The sequence below is a fragment of the Pteropus medius genome, unplaced genomic scaffold (assembly GCF_902729225.1).
Source record: "Pteropus medius unplaced genomic scaffold, Ma_sr-lr_union100, whole genome shotgun sequence".
NCBI lineage: Eukaryota > Metazoa > Chordata > Mammalia > Chiroptera > Pteropodidae > Pteropus > Pteropus medius.
This window is the reverse complement of record NW_024350927.1, coordinates 6,538,233-6,558,548: the sequence shown is the minus strand read 5'-3', so window position 1 is coordinate 6,558,548 and position 20,316 is coordinate 6,538,233. Positions and strand designations below refer to the sequence as shown.

Here is a 20,316-nt window from a genome sequence, read left to right as displayed (position 1 = left end):
CAGGGAAGCAGCTTCCTGCAGCCCAGCCCGGGGGCCTGGCACTCCAAGAAGGCTGCCAGCTCTGGGGGCGGTGAACCGGTGATCTGGGGTACAGGATGGAAGAGAGGGAAAGAGATACAGAAGCCAAGCAGACACGAATTCACTGCACCGGGCAGTTCACTGATGGGGGGCCTCCTTCCTGCCCTCCCAAGGGAAGGGCCCAAGGAAGCGCATGGGGACCCACTGCCCAAACGTGGTCGGTCAGCTCCAGGCTGGCCCGAGAGAAATTACAAAGGAAGAATGTCTGTGGACCCTCAAGTGCTGTCCCTTCTGCTCCTGTCCCCACGTACTTTCCACCTACACGGTCAAGTATGCCACACCTTTAGACCGTGCCCGACTCTGGTTCACTGAGCGAACCTGCCCTCAGAAGCACACCAGACACCTGGACACGCCCACTGGTCAGCTGAGCGGGAGCCTCGTCCTGTTCAGGGGATTTCTGCATTTGAGGGTAGAGTCAATTTGCTGTCTGGCTTAAGCCAAAAGAATGAAGTTCTAATTTTTAATTTTCAGCCACAAACCAGCTCGTTGAAGGAGACAGAGTAGGCGTGGCCATGGGAGATTTTTCTGGGATCCCAGACCAGGGCCTTCTGCCCACTCAGATGCCGGCTCTCCTGCTTCTGGGGCTTGGGCATCCTCCCTGCTGGACCCTTACTTGTCTCCTTCAGGCCATGGTCAGCCCTCCCTTCCTGAGAGAAGCACAGTACACCCCGGCTGTGGGGTCCCAGCGCCCACCTCGAGCATCGCCCCGTCAGCCTGTCACTTGTCCCTCACCTCACTAGACACACGGGGTGAGCTTCCTGTTTGTATTCTCAGCACCTAGCACAGGAGACAGCACACAGCAGACGTCAAGACAGGTCTGCTGAAGGAGAAAAGATGGGTGGGAGGCAGAAGGAAGACAGGCAGGGTCGCTGGCTAGCTCGCATTCAGAGTCGGAGCCCCAGGCTCACACCCTGCGATAGTCTAATCGCCTGGCTCAGTGGCAGGGGTGCCGTCGGTGCGGAAGGACGCACAGCACAGGAGAGGCAGCAGGTGGGAAAGTGTTTTAAAAACTGCAAGTGTAAGAATTTACGCTTATAGTTCAGACTGTCTCTGAGCACGCCTCGCTTCTAAGTTAACAGGGATCAGGACTCTTCATAAGTTCATTTGTAAGCTGCGTACGTGGAACAGAGCGTACCACACCCCGACGTAACCGTAAGGTCCCCAGCCCGTGCTCAGAGCGGACCTGAGACACCGGGAAACACCTGCGGGTGGAAGGCAGGGCCACACCTCACTTCACTTCTGCATCGTGGCACGCAGCACGGTGGCGGGCCGGCGGGTGGGGGTACCCGGACGTGCAGTGAATGAATGAAGGGATGAATACAGCAGTGCAGCAGCAAGAACAAGTGGCCCCACTATGTGCCAGGCACTGTTCTAAAGCCTTTCGCTGCATCACTGAAAAACGACCCCTTCCCCAAAGGCTATCTGCGCCAAACCCCCAAAACCTACGAATGTGACCGTACTTGGAAAAACGCGTCTTTGCGGATGTGATTAAGACTCCTGAGATGAGCTCATCCTGGATCACCTGGATGCGCCCCAAATCCAGTGACAAGTGTCCTTCAGGAGATCTGAGAGACAGAAGAGACAGACACACAGAGACGGTGACGTGAAGACGGAGGCAGAGACTGGCGTGAGGCAGCCCTGAGCCCGGGGGTGCCAGGGGGTGCCAGGGCAGCCACGAGCAGCGGGCGGAGGCTGGGAAGGGTGCTCCCCCCCAGCCTCCACACCTGTGAGAAGCCACCCAGTTTGTGGTGATTTGTTACAGTAGCCACAGGAAACTAATGAACTCCTGGAGTCACCAATTTACTCAAACGACTGCAACAAGAAGGGGGAGTGGGGTTTGGGGGGGTCCTCGAGGAGGGGAGAAGTAAGAACGAGGCCTGTGAGTGGCCTGACTCCCAAGTTCCTGTCCTTTCTCAGGAGGTACCGTGACCCCCTATATCGTGTTCTGAGAATATTTTCATATTCTGTTCATCGAGAGTCTCCTTGGATAAACGCATCACCCCGACTTTATAGTTAGCTGTAACTCGAAGTAAATGACGTGACTAATAACAAACGAAAGCAATAAATCAAAGCAATGCTTTGTTTTCAAATGACGCGTCCTCCTTCACTGCGATACTGGGTGGGGCAGGCTCGCCCTTGAGATCCCTGATTAACTTGTACCTGACACTCAGTGCTAACCTGACATCAGGCTGGGGGGCGTCTCTGACCCTACAGTAATTTAGAAGCAGCAACTCGAAAGGGAGGAAAAGGTTTGCTGAAATCAGATTCACTGACAGAACCAAGGCGAGACAAGGGGCAGGGAACGAGAGAAGGAACGGCGATGCTGTAAGACACACCCCGTGACACGGCAAGGCCCTGTGCTTTGAGGCTGGGACCTTCGGGCCACGGCGGCACACTACCCAGCACAGCCGCGCACGGCCATGAGCGGTCAGAGTGATCATGTGACTCAGCAGAAAAAGGTAAATCGTGTTTGTTCTTTTTTAAGCCGCATACTGTTTCCGTGTCTGCCTGTCCCCTCAGTGAACTCCAGGGTGGTTCCCCATCCCATGGGAATGAAGCCGCCCATGATGTCCCAAGCAGAGGGTGTCCCACCCTCTCATCTCTGTTAACTCTGCCCTGATGCGGCAGGGGACGTGGCCACCTCTGTGTCAGCGCTGGGCACGAAACACAGAAGGAGCACACCACGCGAGCCCAACATGGGCACGAATGAGTAACGGATGAATTTGAGAGTTTTGATTAAATGTCTGAAGGCTTCACTGGGCTCTCCCTTCTCTCTCTGCTGACTCCGCCTAAAGCTTCTGTGGCTGTTTCTCTTCCATAAACTGCTAGGACCATTTAACCACGGAAACAGCCATGACAGTATCGGGGCCCTGGAGGGCAGGTCCTCGCAATCCAAGGCATCAGGACAAAAATGTAAGAAATGCTGTGTCCTTAATTTTTTTCTTTTTTAAGGTTTAAACCGTTGACATGACAAGACACTTCAAGGACAAAAGAGCCACGAACAGAATTAGAAACTGTGGTGGGCAGACCCTACAGTGGCCCAGATGACGGCGGCCTCCCAGTGCTGGCGCCCTCATGGAGTCCCCTCCCCTGGAGAGTGGGCGGGACCTGCCTTACTCTAACCAACAGAACACGGTGACGGTGACGGTGACGGAGGCTGATGTCGCTCGCGCTACGGCAGCTCGCTAAGTGCCTTCGCACCATTCCGGTCCCCGGTCCCCGGTCCCCTTCGCACCTTGCAGCCCTCCTCCATCACGGCTGCAGCAGAGTGACTCCGAGTCGCACTACATGCCTTCGAGCCCTGGCCCTGCCACGACCACACGACCCCCTGGGCCTCAGTTTCCTCATATACAAGATGGACCAGGTAGGAGCTTCCTCAGAGCGCTGTTACAAGGATGGAATAAGGTAACGGCCCCATCCCGCGGTAAGAGCTCAGTGAACGTTTGCTATTTACGTCTTTCTTACTTACCTGCTGTCGGCCTCGCTGGACGGTTGAGTCCGGGTGGGCAGCGACGGTCTGTCTGGCCCCCCGTTCCACGGCCTTGACTCTGACAGGGATGGAGGAGCATCTGTCAACGGATGACCTGTCTCATGAGATTCTCCTAGCAACTGCGTGGGGTAGGCAGCACAGGAATTCCTTATTCCGAGATAAGAAAACGGGTCGAGAGATGTTAAATTCTGGCCCAGGAAGTGAGGGGTAAAACAAGGACCATGTCACTCTCAATGTTCTTGATTTTTCTCCACCGCCTTAAATAACAACTTCTACCAGTCATTTTGACATATATTTAAGGATAAACCTAAGAGTTAGCCTCCAGGACGGTAATTAGGTGTCAAAGGCAACGACTCGCGTAGATGGACAGAATTAGTACACGGTCGGAGCTCGTGTTTCTGGAAGCATTTGGGAGAAGGTGCGATTCTCTGGAAGTGAGAGGCGGGGCAGTGCTTGCTCTTTTTTTTTTAATTCAGTGTGGAATGCTGCGGTCGACGAGTGGCTCTGAGGGAATGAAAGTTTTGAAGTAGTTTGGGGTTAAATGGCTTTCGAGGGGACAGGCCAGTCCTCAGCGGGCGCCGAAGCGGGGGGTTCTGGAGTACCACTGGTCCCCCAGTGCAGGCTCAGTCTGGAATATAACTTTGGGCCTGTCCCACCTCTTCCGCTGCCTTAAGGCTCTGCCCAGATCGGGGAGGTGGGCACTCAGGGCAGAGAGCCGGCTGGGTGGTGCCCAGAAAATCTAAATTCAACACAGCCCCCCGGCCCCCCAGCTGTTTCTCAGAAGGTTATCAAGAATGTTTGCCTGTCTCTCAGGCTGGAGGTGAAGGATTTGAGCTTGGGTTTGGGCGGATAACTCTGAGAACCACCCCCTGGAGGAGGAGCCGTATTGTCAGTGGCCGACCACACGGACCAGGATTTTAAGTTTGTTTCACCCCCGTCGCTGGCGGTGGGCTTCAGAATAAACGGGGCTATAGTGACAGCAGTCATGTCCACTTTCCAGCCCATTTTAATTCATTCTGGTGTGAGATGATGTGACAGCCTCAGAACATGTTTGACGTCAGGATTAGGAATAGATTTGGCTCAAGTCAGCTAACACCCCTCCCCCCATAGGGACACCCCCATCCCCCGCCATGAGGCTGAGGCGGGGCCCAAGGCTGGACTGGTAGACGGGGGCTCCATGTGTGGGAGCCCTGCCCCCACCATGCATTGGGGTCAGTTACCAGCTGCCCATGGGGGGAGTGGGGGGCAGGGTTACCCTTTTTCACATCTACCCAGGGCATTTCGCTACATTTACATATCTGCAATATTAGTTAACAACAACACACAAAAAAGCAAGCCACAATTTTTAGGAGGTGAAAGACAAGGATATTTGCAATGCAAAAATCAAACAAACAAAAACCCCCAGAAGCCTCACTAGATTGTACCAGTGGAGAGGAAGGTTCTCCTGAGTTAGAGAGAGTATTAAACACCTGTGAGAGTCAGGCTTTCTCACTGATGACACCCAGGAGCTGCCACAGCAGCCTGCTCCACAGTTTATGTACATTTTCTAATTTATTTTATACCCTATGAAGTGGGTCCAGTTTTACAGATGAGGACCCAAACCCGGGAATGTTAGTCACAGCTGCAGAGTCATGCAGCTCGTGACAGAGACAGGTCCTTGACGCCATGTGCTTAGTGGACGCTGAGGTGCCTTTGAATGGAGGAAAAAAGATCCCTACTCGCTGATGGGCCCTGGCAGCTAGCAGCCTCTCTGCCTATCGCCTACAGCCAGGCCCAAATGGGAGGGGACAGCCCACCGACCTTTGACCTTCGTTCCGAAGGACTCCTCAATCACTAAAGGCGAGATTTAAAGGGGCCCCTGCCAGCCCTCCCTGACTGACCACACATGAGTGGCCCGCATCACACACCCTGAAAGAAAAAGATGCCATTTCTATCGGTGCTGGAGCCAGTCCTCGCTTCTTCAAAGTGTGATGGGAACAGGTGTTCCTGCCCGCCCCGTCCTAACACGAGAGATGCTGCAACTCCTCGGGGGAGGCCACAGGTACAAACCCGACAAGCACCGCTGGAGAGCTGGGGTGAGACTGCGCCCGCATCGCCCCCTGAGGAGGTGAGTCCCGAGGCCTCCCTGCCCCACAGAGACCTGAGAACACACCGCCAGGTGCCACCCTGAGGCTGCTTAACTCTCCGGGGTGGCTGGCAGGAGTGGGGCTGGTTTGCCTGGGGTCACCCGATATCGGAGAGGGTGAAGGGCAGGGAATGAACATGCGGCCTCCGGGGCAGGCTCTCTCACTCTCTCCCCACTGTCCCTGCCCTCTGGCCCCTGGCGGGACTAGGCCATTCCCCTCTGCCAACTCCCCCTTCACAAAAACCCTCCGCCCAGGCCGACTCTACCTGGAGCAGACTGCTAAACAGGCCTCGCACATTCCAAATTTTGCTAATAATGCCATTCCCTTCAATGCACCCTCCCTTTCTCTCCAGCTGTGCCAGAATCCTGGCTGCTCGCCCAGGCTCGGAGCAAATCCCACTTCCCATGAAATGTCCTGCCTCCCCAGCACGGGGAGCCCCTGAGATCCAGGACACTTACTATACTGTTACATTCCCCAGTTGGCCATTAGACACTCAGCACTGCCCAGCAGTCCTACATTTCATGCACGCATGCATCCGCCCTTCCGTCCGTCCAGCCACCCATCTATCCACCCAACCAATATTTAGCAGGCACCTGCCATGTGCCAGGCGCTGTTCTGAAACTTCCCTTGTCCAATTCTCTCTCCCCATTCTCCAAGATGACGGTTTCCCACCTTCTGCTCTGCCACCCAGCCCCTGGGCAATCTCGCCAGGTCTGGTGGCATCAGATACCATCTTAGGCACAGGGACCCCCTGCCCTGGCCTCTCTCCTACACTCCGAGTTCCAACACTCAACACCATCTCCACTGGGGAGTCTAACAGGCAATGCGCTAGCCAGATCGGAACTCCAGCTCCCCCATAAAACGCCGGCCGGCTCCTCCCAGCTCCCAGCTCTCCCCATCTCGGTAAATGATTCACCCATCCGCGCAAGCCACAAACTTTGCAGGTATCTATCTGTCTCTCTCTCTTTTTGCCCCCCGCCCCCGCCCATGTCATCCAGCAGCAAACTGTTGGCTCAACCTCCAAAACCTATTGTCTGTATCCAGTCCGGGCCGCTGTGGTTTCTGGCTGGACCGAGGAACAGCCTGCAGAGGGTCTCCCTGCCGCCACGCTTAGCTCTGGACATCGTCTACGCGCCAACCCGAGTGATCATTCTCAAACCTAAGATCACGATGGATGCAGCTCGAAACCCTGCAAAGGCCACGGCACACTGTGCGGAGCTTTCCATGCTGAGTTCTCAGAGCCGACAAAGCCCTACGTGCCCTGGCCCCCGCCTGACTCCCCGCTGCCCCCCACCCTCAGCGAACCTCTCATGTGCACCAAACACAGGTCTGCATTTGCTGGTCTTTCTGCCCAAAAACTTCCTCAATTTGCTGGAGGTAATCCCCACCCCCATCAACACCTCCCACCTCAAGACGCCTCTCCCACCCCCTTTACAGCACTTCTCACAAGCTAACGTTGTTTTCAGTATTATTTTGTTCACTTATCACCTATTTTCTCCACCAGAAGACCAGCTTCACAAAAGCACGGAGGTGCCTGTTTGGTTCACGGGTGAAACGATGCCGGCACAGTAAGGAGTCAATAAATATTTGTTGAATGAATGAATGAATGAATGAGTCCTGTCTAGTTATTTTCTTATTAGATAAGATCTGATCGCCCCTAACCCGAGGCTGAGCAGCCCATAACCAGAGGCAGCATCTCGTTCATTCTTTCATCTTCTTACCCCTCCTAGTCCAGAGGCCAGTTACAAGGGCAGGTTCAGGGCTGGGAAGGGCAATCGGGTTACACAATCAATGGCAAGTGCCGCAGTGATGGGAAGGACCCGGAGGCAGGTCTAGGTTTAGCATTATTGATTTGCGACGTGTGCCAAGGCATGGGGTGAGGAGTAAAAGTACAGTCCAGGGATCCTCGAGGCTGGAGAGAAAGCTGATTGGCAGGGCAGAGCAGGCCACTCTCAGCCAGTTTTCAGGTTTGGGAATCTCAGGAGATAGGTCACTAACCCATACGGCAGCCAGGGTCCCAGCCGATGCTGCCCCATCAGCCCTCAGACCCTGCACAGCCTCTCAAGCAGACTGCTGGCAAGTACAGGAGCCTCCCTGCCTGCTCAGCCCACCCGCCTCGGCCACGGCTGCACAGCGCTTGTGGCTCATGCAGGACACGGAGGCTCAGAAGAACGGCCATTTTTCCCAGAGCTCTCAGACCTGGGGGCAGAAGCAGGACTGGCCCCACATCCCTTACAGCGAGCCATCGTGCCCCCTTGACATGACTCTCTGCTAAAGAGCCCCACAGGCACTTTTCCAGGAAGCCCAGCTACTCCTTGCTGCGGGAGACCAGCAGGGACGTACCAGGAGGGCATGGGCGCTGGGCTTTCTGGGCAGCCATGCTGCCGCCTTGCTCCCTCCACCCCACCAGGCACAGAAACAGTGGAAGCACCAGAGCATGTGCTCCATACCTGCTACCTGGCCACATCCATCTCACTTGAAGGAGGGGGTCTTCGCCACTGCGGCCTGCTGATGCCGGCCATGAGCCTGGACTACGAGAAGCGCCCTCCCTCGGTCTCCACCCTGATCTGCAGCTCCCAGGCTGGACGCTGCTCCAGCCAGCGGAAGCGGGGAGAGCGGGTAGCACTCTTTTCACCTTGGGCACAGGAAAACTGAAACTCCTTCCTGTGCCTCTTTAAAAGACAAGTCGGCGGACTTGCAATCTTCAAGCACCCTACTTTAGTGACCCAAGCACTGGTCACATCCCCTGTGATTTTTCTCAGCCACTTTGGGGAGCCAGTCAAAGCCCCCATTCTCAGGAGGTCTAGGTATTTGCTCCGGTCCCACGTGGGTGAGCAGCGGCAGTAAAACCGGAGCCCCATCCCCGCTCCTAGACCGGGGAGCCCTCCTGCACGCAAGGACGGAGCGTGAGGAAGAAATATCCAGCCCTTTCTTTCCAGAGAGTATAAAATCAAAGAGCATTTTGCTGCCTCTTGGAAATTCTTCCCTTTATGACTCGGAGGCCGCACGATCCAACAGGGTTTCCACTATTATTATTATTATTGTTGTTGTTGTTATTAAAGTCCTCGGTCTAGTTCCTGCCTCCTCCTTCACGAACCCCCGCGCGGACTAAGCACACAAGCGTTTACCTGCGCTCGCCCTTGGACGCGGCGAGCGGGTCGCGTGGGGCTCCAGCCGCCTGCTCCCCGGGGCTCCGCGGCGAGGCTCCCGCGATGCCCGGCCCTGCGCGGTCGCCGAGGGACGGGCCCGGCTCTGAACAAGCCCAGGCAAGCCCAGGCGGAGCCCGCTTCTGGGTCCTCCCTCCTGCGCGCGCCGCCCGGCCCCGGGGCGGGAGACGCGTCCCTGCGGCCCGAGATCTCGGGAGTGGGTGCGCCGCACACGGACCGGGCGCCGACACCGCCTCCACCTGGAAAGGGACGGGGCCCGGGTGGGGGACGGAGGGGCGGGCGACGGCGGCGCACGCCCGAGCGGGATCCGGGCAGGGGGCGCTGCGGGCGCCGGGTCCCGTCGGGGGATGGGGCGCGCGCGCTGCCCGTGGCGCGCTGCAGGAGGGCGGCGCGCGCTCCGCCTGGGGGCGGGTGCCCCGGCGCGCGGGCCGGCCCCGGGCCCCTCGGCTGCGCTCCCCCGGCCTCCGCCCGCTGCGGGGTCACCGGACGGGCCTCCCGGGGCCGATGTCCCGGGCCCCACAGACATCGCGACCCTTCCGGGGGTTGCTCGCCGGGCGAGGGAGGCGTCCCGAGTCTGGACCCGCCGTCCCCGCGACATGGCAGGCCCGGGGAGCTGGAAGGTCCCACGCAGCCCTGGACTCCAAGAGCCAGGAAAGGACTTCTAGGGCGAGGAGCCGGCGCCCCGCCCGTACTCACCGCGCCCCCGAGTTCCGGCGCTGTGGGCCCCTGGGGTGACAGGACTCGGCGCGTCCCGGGGCGCAGGAGGCGGGCGGGGGGCACGAGGAGGGGGAGGGGATCGGCTCGGCTGGGGGCCGGGTGCAGCCCCCACCCCCACCATCCGTAGAGGTTCCCCGAGACGCGGACGCGGACGCAGGCGCCGAGTTCCAGCGCCGCGGGGAGGCGCCGGGGCAGACCGCGAGGTGCGCGCCCCTGATCCCTCGCGTTTCCGCACGGCCCTGCGCGTGGGCGGGACGCCCTCGGGGTCCGCGGCATGGCCAGGAAGAAGCCCTCGGCTGTGGGGAAGGGGCTCCCCAGCCACCACCCCGCCCCTGGGCAGCATGGATCCCACTCAGTAAGACAAGGTCCTGACCTCAGGGCCCTTGCTGGGACAAGCTGCCCCACGGCCCGCCACGCCCAGGTCGAAAGGGTCGGGAGTCCCCCGGGCCTCCCTCGGCCCTGGAGGTTGTTGCAGGACAGAAATCGCTTCCCCAGAAGCAAACCCTCCTCACAGACTCACTCTCTCCCCAAATTGCTGGTCTCCGCGTGATGCAGTCTCGCGCGGAGACACAACTGAAGGGCGATAGTCTCCTTGGCCTCAGGCGGCAGCGGGTCCCTGAAGCGAGTGCGGGAGCCCCATAGACTCATGGTCCCGCACCGGGAGAAAATGGCCCTGTTGCGGGGAGCGGGGCAGGGAGGACCCGCTGGGTGCGTGGCGCGTTTGGGCACACTGGAGGGAGCAGGTGGAGGCCAGGCGTGAGCCACCCCATTGAGGGCTGAGGATCAGAGGCTCACAAGGCTGAGTCTGCGTGGGGTCCGTGTCTCCCAGATTTTTCCAGGGATTCTAGGACAGAAAAGGAGAGAGCCCATGAGCCGGCGAGAAGGCTGGGGTGCTGGCGGATGGCTGCAGGTTGGCCTACCTTTCCCGGTACCAGCAGAGCAGGGCAGAGGACAAGTCCATGGGGTAGACGGGATGAGGAAGTCCCCCACGTATCCTCAAAGACTCCGAGGGTTAAAGGAGGCAGATGGCTGTGGAGGCATCGCACGGTGATGGAAGGGAAAGGGGGCTCTAACCCTGACACTGTAACCTTGGCGATAATAATAACAGCTAACTTACCCTGTGTGCCCAGTGTGCCAGAGGTCATCCCCCACCAAGTAATCTCATTCATTCTCAAACAGTCCTGAGAGACAGGGACTAGCACTGCCCCATTTACAGGCGAGGAAGCTGAGGACCAGGAAGGGAAAAACCAAAAGGAGAGTGGGTGGAACCAGGACCCAAATCCATGCCTTTCGGACCCCGAGCTTCGCTCCTTAAGCACCTGTCATCCTGCCTCGATTTAGCAAATAGCTTAGCCTCATGGAGCCTCGGTGTGTACAGACAGTGGTATAGACTCAATGAATGAATGAAGGAATGAAAGAGCGAAATCCCACCCCTCGGGGCACGTGGAAGGACTGCACCCCGCAGGCATTGTCATGCATTCGGTGGCTCCTCCGAGGAACCTCCGGAGGCCCCAGGAGCGTTATTAGTCGTCTGCTGCATGCGCACGCACAGACCGCTGAGCGCGTCCCCATCGGCGAGCCCCTGCCCTCATGGCCCATTCCTGTTTTCCTTTCAGAGCCACCAAAATGCCTTGACCTGGGCAGTTGACGAATGAATGAAGCCACTTTGGAGGCACCAGTCCCTGGCAACCAGAGAAGTGAAGTAACCAGATTCCTACCCACTTTCCTATCCAGAGAGGCCAAAACATACCCAGGCCTCTGTTTTGTTTTGTTTTGTGTATTTTTTGCAAAGGCCTCTCTCTATATATACTGAAATGTCACTTATCCCCAGCGCCCCCAGGCACAAGGACACCAAATCCATCTGCATTTCCTTGAGGACCCATCTAGCACCTGGATATATACACACAGCCCTAACTTGCAAGCAAACGGGGGCCATGGAGAAAGGGGGCTATGCCGGTAGTATCAACGAACTTCAGCTTGCACCCCAGGATGTGCCACACACCCGTCCCCGGACGCAGCTGGGAAACAGAGCTCCCCAGAGGCCTTCGGGTCTTAAATTGAACCACAGAGGCCCAAGCAGTCCTGCTGCCCAGTCAGCCTGTGGATTAATCTTGTCCAAAAAATGTGAGTTCAAAAAGGATAACAAAGTCCTGGGATCAGATCATGGCGAATATGCCAAAACCCACTAAATTTACCCTTTTTAAGTGGTGAAAATTATGGTCTGTAAGTTATATCTCAGCAGGAAAAAAGGAGCCACTATTCTTCCTTACTGACTAAAGGTACGTGGCATGAACCCAGCAGGTCCCCGAAAGCCTAATCTGGTTGTAGGTAAAAGAGGGTCAAGCATCCTTTTGGTGGTGGCCAGGTTTCCCCTAACTGTGGCCGCCACAAGGGCAGCTTCTTATTAAGCCTGAAGACAGAACGACAGGGACACAGGGCCTCAGGCTGGAGCCTGCAAAAGAAGAAAGGGGTCCATGGCGAGGGGCTTTCTTTATCGTAGCCCTGATATCAGAGGATTACTTGATGGGGTGATGGTGGATGGGCCAGTTGTATGTGTGAGTGTGTGGCATGTGGCAGTGCTCAGGGAAGCCCACCTAGCACTTACAAAGCACTTGTGTCACCAAGCACAATTTTCAAGGCCCCATCTCTGAATAAGGAAGCTGGGTTGGTGAAGAAATCACCCCCAGATTAAAAATAACATAAACGTAAGAAGTCAGAACGCTGTACAAAGGGAAGGATTGCTTTGAACTGCCTACTCATCGCTGCTGTGCTGACTGGGCATTTTAGCTAAACATAGCTTTATGATTCTGTTTATTTTCCTGAAGTCGCTCTTTGGCTTATGCATCAAATCAACCGCTTTCCTAATTGAGGACACAGAGGGTCAACTTATTCCTAGGAGATGTTTATCTACCGATCAATCGATTGATCGATAGATGTTCAATATGTACACATAACATATATAATTTAGCTACCATTTATCAAGCCTCTATTATGTACATCGTACTGTTCCATGTTCTACAGACTTGATCTCATTTGATCCTCCATGAACCTTCTGGTATTATGCCCATTTAGCAGGCGATAAATAGTTTTAAAGAGGCTTCGGTCGACGTCCACAGCTTTTAAGTGACAGACCTGGGATTTAGGCCTCTGCTGGAATCCCGAAGGTGGGGCCGTTAGCCTCAGAACACAAGGCCACTGTTTGACAAAGGTGCTGGCACCAGGGGAAACCCCTCCATCCTTATTGGAATGAAATCTCCCCAACCTGGAGTCCAAAGAAGTGAGACTTGCCCAGATCTGTTTGCTGCCTGCAGCTTTTGTAAATACATGTAACTAGGACCTCCCATTTCTCCAGCTCCAAGAGGAAAATAGGACCATTTTCCTTTTAATATCCAAACTGACGATGGCCCCAGCTCCCATCCTAAGGATCGTGGGCGGCAGCAGCTCAACCCCAAGGTTCCTGTCCTGGGTACCGCCCCCACTGCCCCTTCGGAGGACACCTGAGGCGGACAGGTCGCTGGTCTGCTGTTTTCCCAGGTGCAGTTGGGCGGAGTGATGGAGGGAGATGCTCTCCTCTCTCAGACAGGGCCAACCCACGACCCTCGATGGCACAGTTGTTCTTCATAGGACGCCTGCCGACCCACATATTGGATCATCAACAAACACATTAGGGGGTCTCTCTTGGCCAGGCGTGGGTCCCAGTGCTGTACTTTGTTTAAGCCTCATAATAACCTTAAGCTTTTATTACCCCATCTTACGGATGAAGAAACCGAGGCACGGGCAGGTTAGGTAACTTGTCCAAGGTCATGCTGCCAGTGAGTAGCAGAGCTGGGATGTGAGCCTGGGTGGTCTGTCTCCAGAGTCTGTTGTCAGCCCCCGTATACACTACGGTGGCCCCCTGGGTACTAGGGCGCTCAGGTCACCTCCTTCTCTAGGAGTTCCTAGTTCTTGGGATTGGCTTCAGACGATGCGACCCTCAGACACCTTGTCCTTTAAAGTGTGTTCCTTCCTGTCGGCTGACCTCATTGGGGCCACCCCAGCCCATTCCAGATAGTTCAAAGGTCTGTGATGCCACCCTGTCCCCAAGGCTTATTGGCTCCATTGCAAGTTTCCAAATACCTTCTCAACAATCTTCACGGTGGGGGGCGGGGGACACAGCTCTACCTGGCCACAGCCCTTCCTCCATCTTGTCTTGTCCCCAGAACCCAGTGCCAAAGGGACCCTTGAGTGATTCTTCCCAGGGTCAAGAAGGACTACTTCAAGATTATGCCATGAGCCCATTGCCAGAAACAGAGGCAGCCCACAACTTTTCTCTCATTAAATAAAAAGTTACATTCTGCCTCACTGGAGGTACCCCACAAAAATATATGATAATGTGTATATTATATAAAATATATAATACATGTCATATTATGCGTTATATCTGCTTCATTTTACATATATAATCTATTGCTCCAGATTGATGGTTCTCAACCTCTTCTGGGTCACATAATCCTTTGAGACTCTGATGAAAGCTATTAACCCTTTCCAAGAAACCTCCAACAACTCACATCACACAAAACTTTACTCACAATTTCGAAAGATTCGTTGACTGCCTCTTCGCTCACCCCAACCCCCAACAAATTTAAAAGGTTAAAAACAGCGGAGCCGACAGTGGAAAAGTCCTGTGTCTGCTGTCCCTTACGGTAACCACTGGCCACATGTGACCACTGGAATGTATTAATTAAATAAAATGTAAAAGTCAGTTCCTTCCTCGTTGCGGTAACACATGTAGCTAGTGGCTACCGTAGTGGACAACGCAGCTCCAAAGTCTATCCCGAATGAGGCCAGAGCAAACCTCACACGTCGCCTTGCTGTCACCGGCTTACGCTGAGGGGCCTTATGAGAAAGAACTCTAGGACACGGCTCCCCACACACTATGCTTACTCTAAGGCAGACTACGGACTGGTACCGGTCCTTGGTCCCTTAGGAACCAGGCCGCACAGCAGGACGTGAGCAGCGGGCCAGTGATCAAAGCTTCATCTGTGTCTGCAGCCGCTCCCCAGTGCTAGCATCACTGCCTCAGCTCCGCCTCAGATCCTCAGGCCTTAGATTCTCATAGGAGCGCCGGTCCTTGGTGCCAAAAAGGTTGGGGACCGCTGGGCTAAGGCACTGTTCAGTACATGAAGCATAACAGGTATGGATAGGGGAGTCTCCATGACAATCCATTTTTGGTGTCCTGGATCCCCAAATGCAACACAGTAAAGAGACTCTTTGGTTATCAAATTGTCCTTTAAATTAGTCGAAGACTGAAGGTCTTTCAATATCAAGCCAGCCAGTGCGCTTTGACTATAATGCCGCAGGTGGTGTTTGAAAGGGAGTAGTGTGACTGAGTTTGGGCAAAATATTTTGAAAGGTCGGATGGGTCACTTGTGCTGGGCAGCCCAGTGCTGACTGCCTGGCTGCTCTCAGTAGGATCAGAACTAGATGGGCAGGGCTGGAGGCCATCTCTCCGCAATCACTGGAGACGAGAGGACAGACAGGCCTGCTGGTCCTGCAGCTGAGACCCGTGGCAGAAGGGATGGGCCTCCCTGAGTGCCCGCCCACATAGCCCAGCGAGCCTGAGTCTGCCGAGCTCACTCACCCACCCACTGGGTCTAGGGAGGCAGCACGGAAGCTTGCTCCTCCTACCTCGTCAAGATCACTGATGACCTCACTGCTGCTAAACCCCACGGTCAGTTCCAAGTCCCCATTTTGCTCGGCCCATCAGCAGCATCATTGGACACAGCTGGTCCCTCCCTGATATTTGAAACTCTTTTCTCCCTCCCGTTTGGAGTTTTGGATACCACTCTTCCTTGGTTCTCACCCATTTCACCGACCACGCCCTCTTGGGCTCTGTTGGTTCTTCCTCTAGCCCCACTGTCTGTGTGTCGACCCTCCAGGGATCGGTCCAGCTACACTCCCTGAGTGATTTCATCTCGCCTCATGGCTTGATGACTCCAAAGTTAATATCTGTGGCCATAATCTCTCAGCCAACCTCCAGACTCTCAGAGCCAATCGTCAATTCGAAGTTCCACGGATGTGTAACAGGAATCTGAACACGCGATATATCCCGAACTAAAGTCCTGATTGCACCCCAACTCCCCGACTGCTCCTCTGAAGTCTCCCCATCTCCACACACAGCATCCCCTTCCTTCCGGTGCTCTGGCCAAAACCCTCGCCGTCCCTCCTTGACCTCTGTCTCCCTTCCCCGCCATCCAGTCCATCAGCACAGCCTGCCGGCTCCACCTGTGAAATACCAGGATCTAGACCCTCCCCAGCTTCCTCTCATCACATCCGTGGCTTCCACGCTTGTCCAAGCCACTACCACTCTCTGACCTTGTCGAAGCCTAACTGGTTTCACTTGGCACTTGCTCCCCAAAGTCAGTCCTCAACACAGCATCGAAGAGCAACCTATTTAGAATGAAGTCTGATCACATCGCTCCTCTGCTCACAACCTTCCGGTGGCCCCTCACCTCACTCAGAGTCAAAGCCAAAGTCCCTTCTGCGGCCCGAAGGGCTCAAATGAACCAGCTCCCCGCTGGCTCTTGCCGTCATTTCTCTCTACTCTCGTCCGCTGACTCTGCTCCAGCCACATCAGCCTCGCTGCTCTAGGAACGCACCGAGAAGTCCTCTCCCCCTCCCTGAGGACCAGACTAGGGCATTGGGGGACAACATTCACTGTCTTTCATCACCACCATCATCATTACCAATAGGCGGTGAGAACCAGGTCTGTAACCATGAAGCCCGGTTCCATCCTGGGCCCCCAGGGAGACGTTGGAGGAAATGGTACTGAGGGGATCTTAGGCCCATTTCTAACAGCCAAAGAAACAACAATTCTCTCCTAATTCGGCAAATATTAACAGAAACACATTATTTCTGATAACCACAGATAACCACATTATTCCATTGATTGATTGGAAAGAACAAAAAGGAACAGTAACCCCGTGCCGGTAGGAAACGTGGATTATTCTGCAGGAGAGAGAGTCGTCCGCTGAAGGGCGGGTCGAAGAGAATGCCACATACGGGCCTTGAGGTCGCAGAGCGGGCAGTGCTGTGGAAGTGCCGAGGACACGTGGGGCCCTTGTGAAACGGGGCGGGTGTTGAAGAGACACGGTCACGGGTGGAATGGGCGCCTACCCATGGCGTCTCCTCTCAAGGATGGCCAAGGTCAACAGAGAAAGCCAGAAAGAAAGGCACCCAGATCCCAGACACACAAATAATCCTGACACGCAGACAACAGGGACTCTTACGAATGACACCAGCCACCATCCTTAGCGGAATCCCTTGTTCTCTACCCGGCCATGCCAACGCTCATCTTCAATCTTTTGGGCAGATACTACCGAGCTATACATTTGTAGTCTTCGTCCCTTTCACTGTCGTGAGCCACGGACCGGCATCACCCACGTGTTTCTATAAGTAGGAAGAACGCTTAGCACAGCCCTCAGAAAACCGAGCAAGTGTCCATCAGATTCCCGCCGGAAGAGGTAAAGGGCACTCACAGGACTCTTTGCTGGAGCCACGTCTGTCCTACGTGCCTGGAAGGGTCGCCTGGGGAGAGCAGCCACTTTTGGCCTCCAGAGACCTGGAGAAGCAAAGAGGCAAAGCAGTTATGCAAACCGAATCTATTCCAGGGCCAGGTGAGCAGGGAGTGACCTACAGGTACTTGGCAGTCTGCTCAGGTATCCCTCCCAGCCTTCTCTCCCCCGGGTAATTTTGCCGTTAGGAACCTCTCCTTTGAATTAAGGCATTCCCCAGGAGATGCCAGACAGGGCTTGTCCCTTCCAGAGGCCTATGTACACGGGTATCCCCAACAAAGTTTGCAAACTTCTAAGGTAGGAGAGACAGGTCGGACACAATACAAACATGGCGTCAGGCCCCCAGGCTGAGCAGAAGTGCTATGTAGAGGCTCCTTGGTGACTTGGGATCCCTACGGGGAAGCCTGGGAGGTCGGTGGGGTGAAGGCAGTGGGTGAGCATCAGAGACAAGCTTGGCTCAGTTCACAGTTTTATCATAAGCCTGCCCACCTTTCCCCTCCTGTTGTGAAGAAAACCCAAATTCGGACTTTTGGAAGAAAAACCACTTATGCCTGGTCCACTGTTGCGAAATAAGCACATTTATGACACAGAAGGGAGCCCGGCGTCTCCGAGACCTCGAACGGACTATTTTCAGCATTCGAGCTATAGGGCAAGGTGACCTTCAGACCACAAGGGGCATTGCCTTGCACGTGGCAGGACCTTTCAGAGGATGCGAGACACCCGGGCCAATGCCACATCTTAGGGGACCTGGGGACTTACAAAATGAGGACATGTCAAAACAGGGTTAGAGAAAGGCACGTTTGAGTTTTAAAAACAGAACTCTTTCAGCGCGTGCGCACGCACACACACACACACACACACACACAACCCAAACACACACAAGAGAATTGGGCCACTCGCTAGAAATGATATTAACAAACCTGAAGGCCCATGTACACATTAACACAACACGGCCTAAACTGGAGAATTGAGAAATGACCACCTGCACAGGAAGCTCAGGCCGAAAGCCTCACCCCCGGCAGATGGGCATCTTGAGAAAGCAAGTGACAGGCTCTACAGTACGAGCCTGAAGACGAAGACTGGACAGGTCAAGGAGCCGGGCTTCTAAACTCAAGTGATCTAGCGCACTGGCAAATGTCCGAGTGTCCACACTCGACCAGGTTCCAGGAGGGAGGAGGGAAAGGCACAACTGGAACTGTCAATTTTATCACCGAGGAGCGACCTCTGTCCCTTGGCACTTTGCCACGCTATTGTCATACAGGGAAATGCTGTTGAGTTGAAAGGCAGGACCATACCTTATACTATTTGACCCGATTCTGATGTCACTGGGTGCCCAGTAAATATTTGTTGAGTTGAACCAAATTATCAGGAATTCTTTGGGAGATATAATAATTTTTCAGTGCCAGAAGGTCAAAAAGCTATGTGTTGCCTACTGGTCTCATTTGAGGTGGCCCTAGTCATATTTCTCAGCTAACTTTATCCAACCTAAACACCACCTACATCTTAACAAGGGGTCTAGCAGGTCTCCTGCTCTGTGGCAATGACCCCCGCAAGCGTGTGCTGTGTACATATTAACACAACACGGCCTAAACTGGAGAATTAAAAAATGACCACCTGGGGATGATAACATCTAACCTGTAAGCCAGATTTTACCGTAGAGAAGAGAGGCAATCTCATGATGTAGGCACATGGGCTGTCTTTTAGATAATCATAGTAATCTGCCTCCAAGTAGCTGAAGGTCAGGAGTAGGCAGCACGTTAGGTTCTGGGGTATCCAGACTGGTCTTACCCATAACACCGAATCGGTGAAAGGGGGAACTCGGTGGGCACAAAAGCGAGCTGAGACTCTGACTAGAAACCCCTAAACAAGGACAGATGAACAGATCATCAAGGGAGAGGCTGACGGGAAAAGAATAAGACCAAAGCCTGTGGCTGACCCACGTGGACTGCCGTCTGGGTTTGCTTCTGTTGTCCTGTTACGCTTCCCAAGCCAGGAGTGCGCACGAGGCCCAAGCCGGAACCCATGGGCAGCCCGGAGATCTTGCGAATGGACCAGAGCGCTCAGGTAGTGTAGTGTTGCTGGTGGGCTGTTTCGTCTGTCCTTCGCCACCCATCAGAGATGGTCAGCCTTCCTGGGAATATGGCTAAGTGTCGTAAGATGACAGATGTGCAAACGACTACCCCAGCCAGTTCTAAGAAGTGATAACAGCAAAAGCCACAGCACACCCCTCTGCAGCGTGTTCCATGAGAGCTCTGTGACAGTCCCACGTGACATGTGGGATGACCTAGGAGGTGACACAGATCCTGAAGGGCGGAGAGATTGCTAAGTAAAATTTCTGTGTTTATTAGTCAAAACAAAATCCTGATAAGCTCTTCTGCCTGAATGCAGGGGATCATATAAAACTAAACGCCCCCTTCCAAAACCCACCTTGCCCTGCCCCGAGCGACCAGCTGGGTTTCCTTCCCGTGTCCTCAGAAGCCCTCTGCTGGAAGAAGCCTGAATTACAACACTAATATCCTGACAGGGAGCCACCAGGCTCAAGTGGCCCAATTTCCCAGAATTGAAAGGGAGGAACTATAAAAGAAGGTCCCCGCTCCCCGCCTTCCATGGGAATTGTAAACGGGAGGTGCTACGGACCTGCCCAAAGGCAGCATTCGGTTCCCAGAGCACCGCCCCCTGGTGTCCTGTAAGTTTTGTCCACAGTTCTCAGGACCCCAGATCTGTGTCACCTCTTGGTCCCCAATTTCCTTACCTTGTCCTATTTCACTTGAGTCAGGGTGCTTGATGGGTCCAGCACTGATGGCTTCATCCTTGTCCCACGTGCCAGGTCGGTACACGGCCCCGGGACTCCCAGGTCTGCTCTGAGCTTCCTGGGTCCTTGGGCAAACTGGTTTCATCTTTAGGCCTCACTGTCCTTCTCCCTGAGCGTGAGGCTTGAGCCCGATGATTCCTCAGTTTCTGTCCTTCGTGGGTCCAAAGTTCACGTGCAGATGAGGGGCTCTGCTCCTTCCTCAGATCTGCAGAGGATGCGAACAGCTGAGAAGCTGCTGACCTTGCACTGGATGAAAAGCAACAATGGTCAGCGGGGCAGTGCCACGGGTCGGGGTCTGGCCCTGGGGCCCTGGGGTATCTGTAGCATGCTGACACCTTTGCCCTCTGACCCCTCCCCAACCCCCCGAGTTCCT

The 20,316-nt window shown here is 55.0% G+C and overlaps 1 protein-coding gene and 1 long non-coding RNA gene across 11 annotated transcripts in view; one reads left to right on the top strand and one right to left on the bottom strand.

Moving 5' to 3' along the window:
• The window catches only part of LOC120585688 (uncharacterized), a 31,320-nt gene extending 11,209 nt beyond the window's left edge, over positions 1 to 20,111 (bottom strand). For 2 of the 10 annotated variants that reach the window (XR_005648471.1, XR_005648475.1), the window contains exon 1: positions 3,548 to 5,394. Coding sequence is in view for 1 of the 10 variants with exons in the window: in XM_039842018.1 (XP_039697952.1) it covers positions 3,548 to 3,626; positions 17,096 to 17,178; positions 19,884 to 20,028 (307 nt within the window). In the remaining 9 variants the exon portion in view is untranslated. Of the gene's footprint in view, positions 1 to 1,538; positions 5,395 to 8,144; positions 8,798 to 8,822; positions 9,174 to 17,095; positions 17,179 to 19,883 lie in introns of those variants that run through there. The other 8 variants (XM_039842018.1, XR_005648473.1, XR_005648476.1 and 5 more) reach the window with 8 other exon arrangements.
• On the top strand, positions 3,317 to 7,293 carry LOC120585692 (uncharacterized). Its single transcript, XR_005648482.1, has 3 exons — positions 3,317 to 3,442; positions 5,389 to 5,675; positions 7,199 to 7,293. It is a non-coding gene; the product is annotated as an uncharacterized LOC120585692 (long non-coding RNA).
• Positions 20,112 to 20,316: the final 205 nt, after the last annotated feature.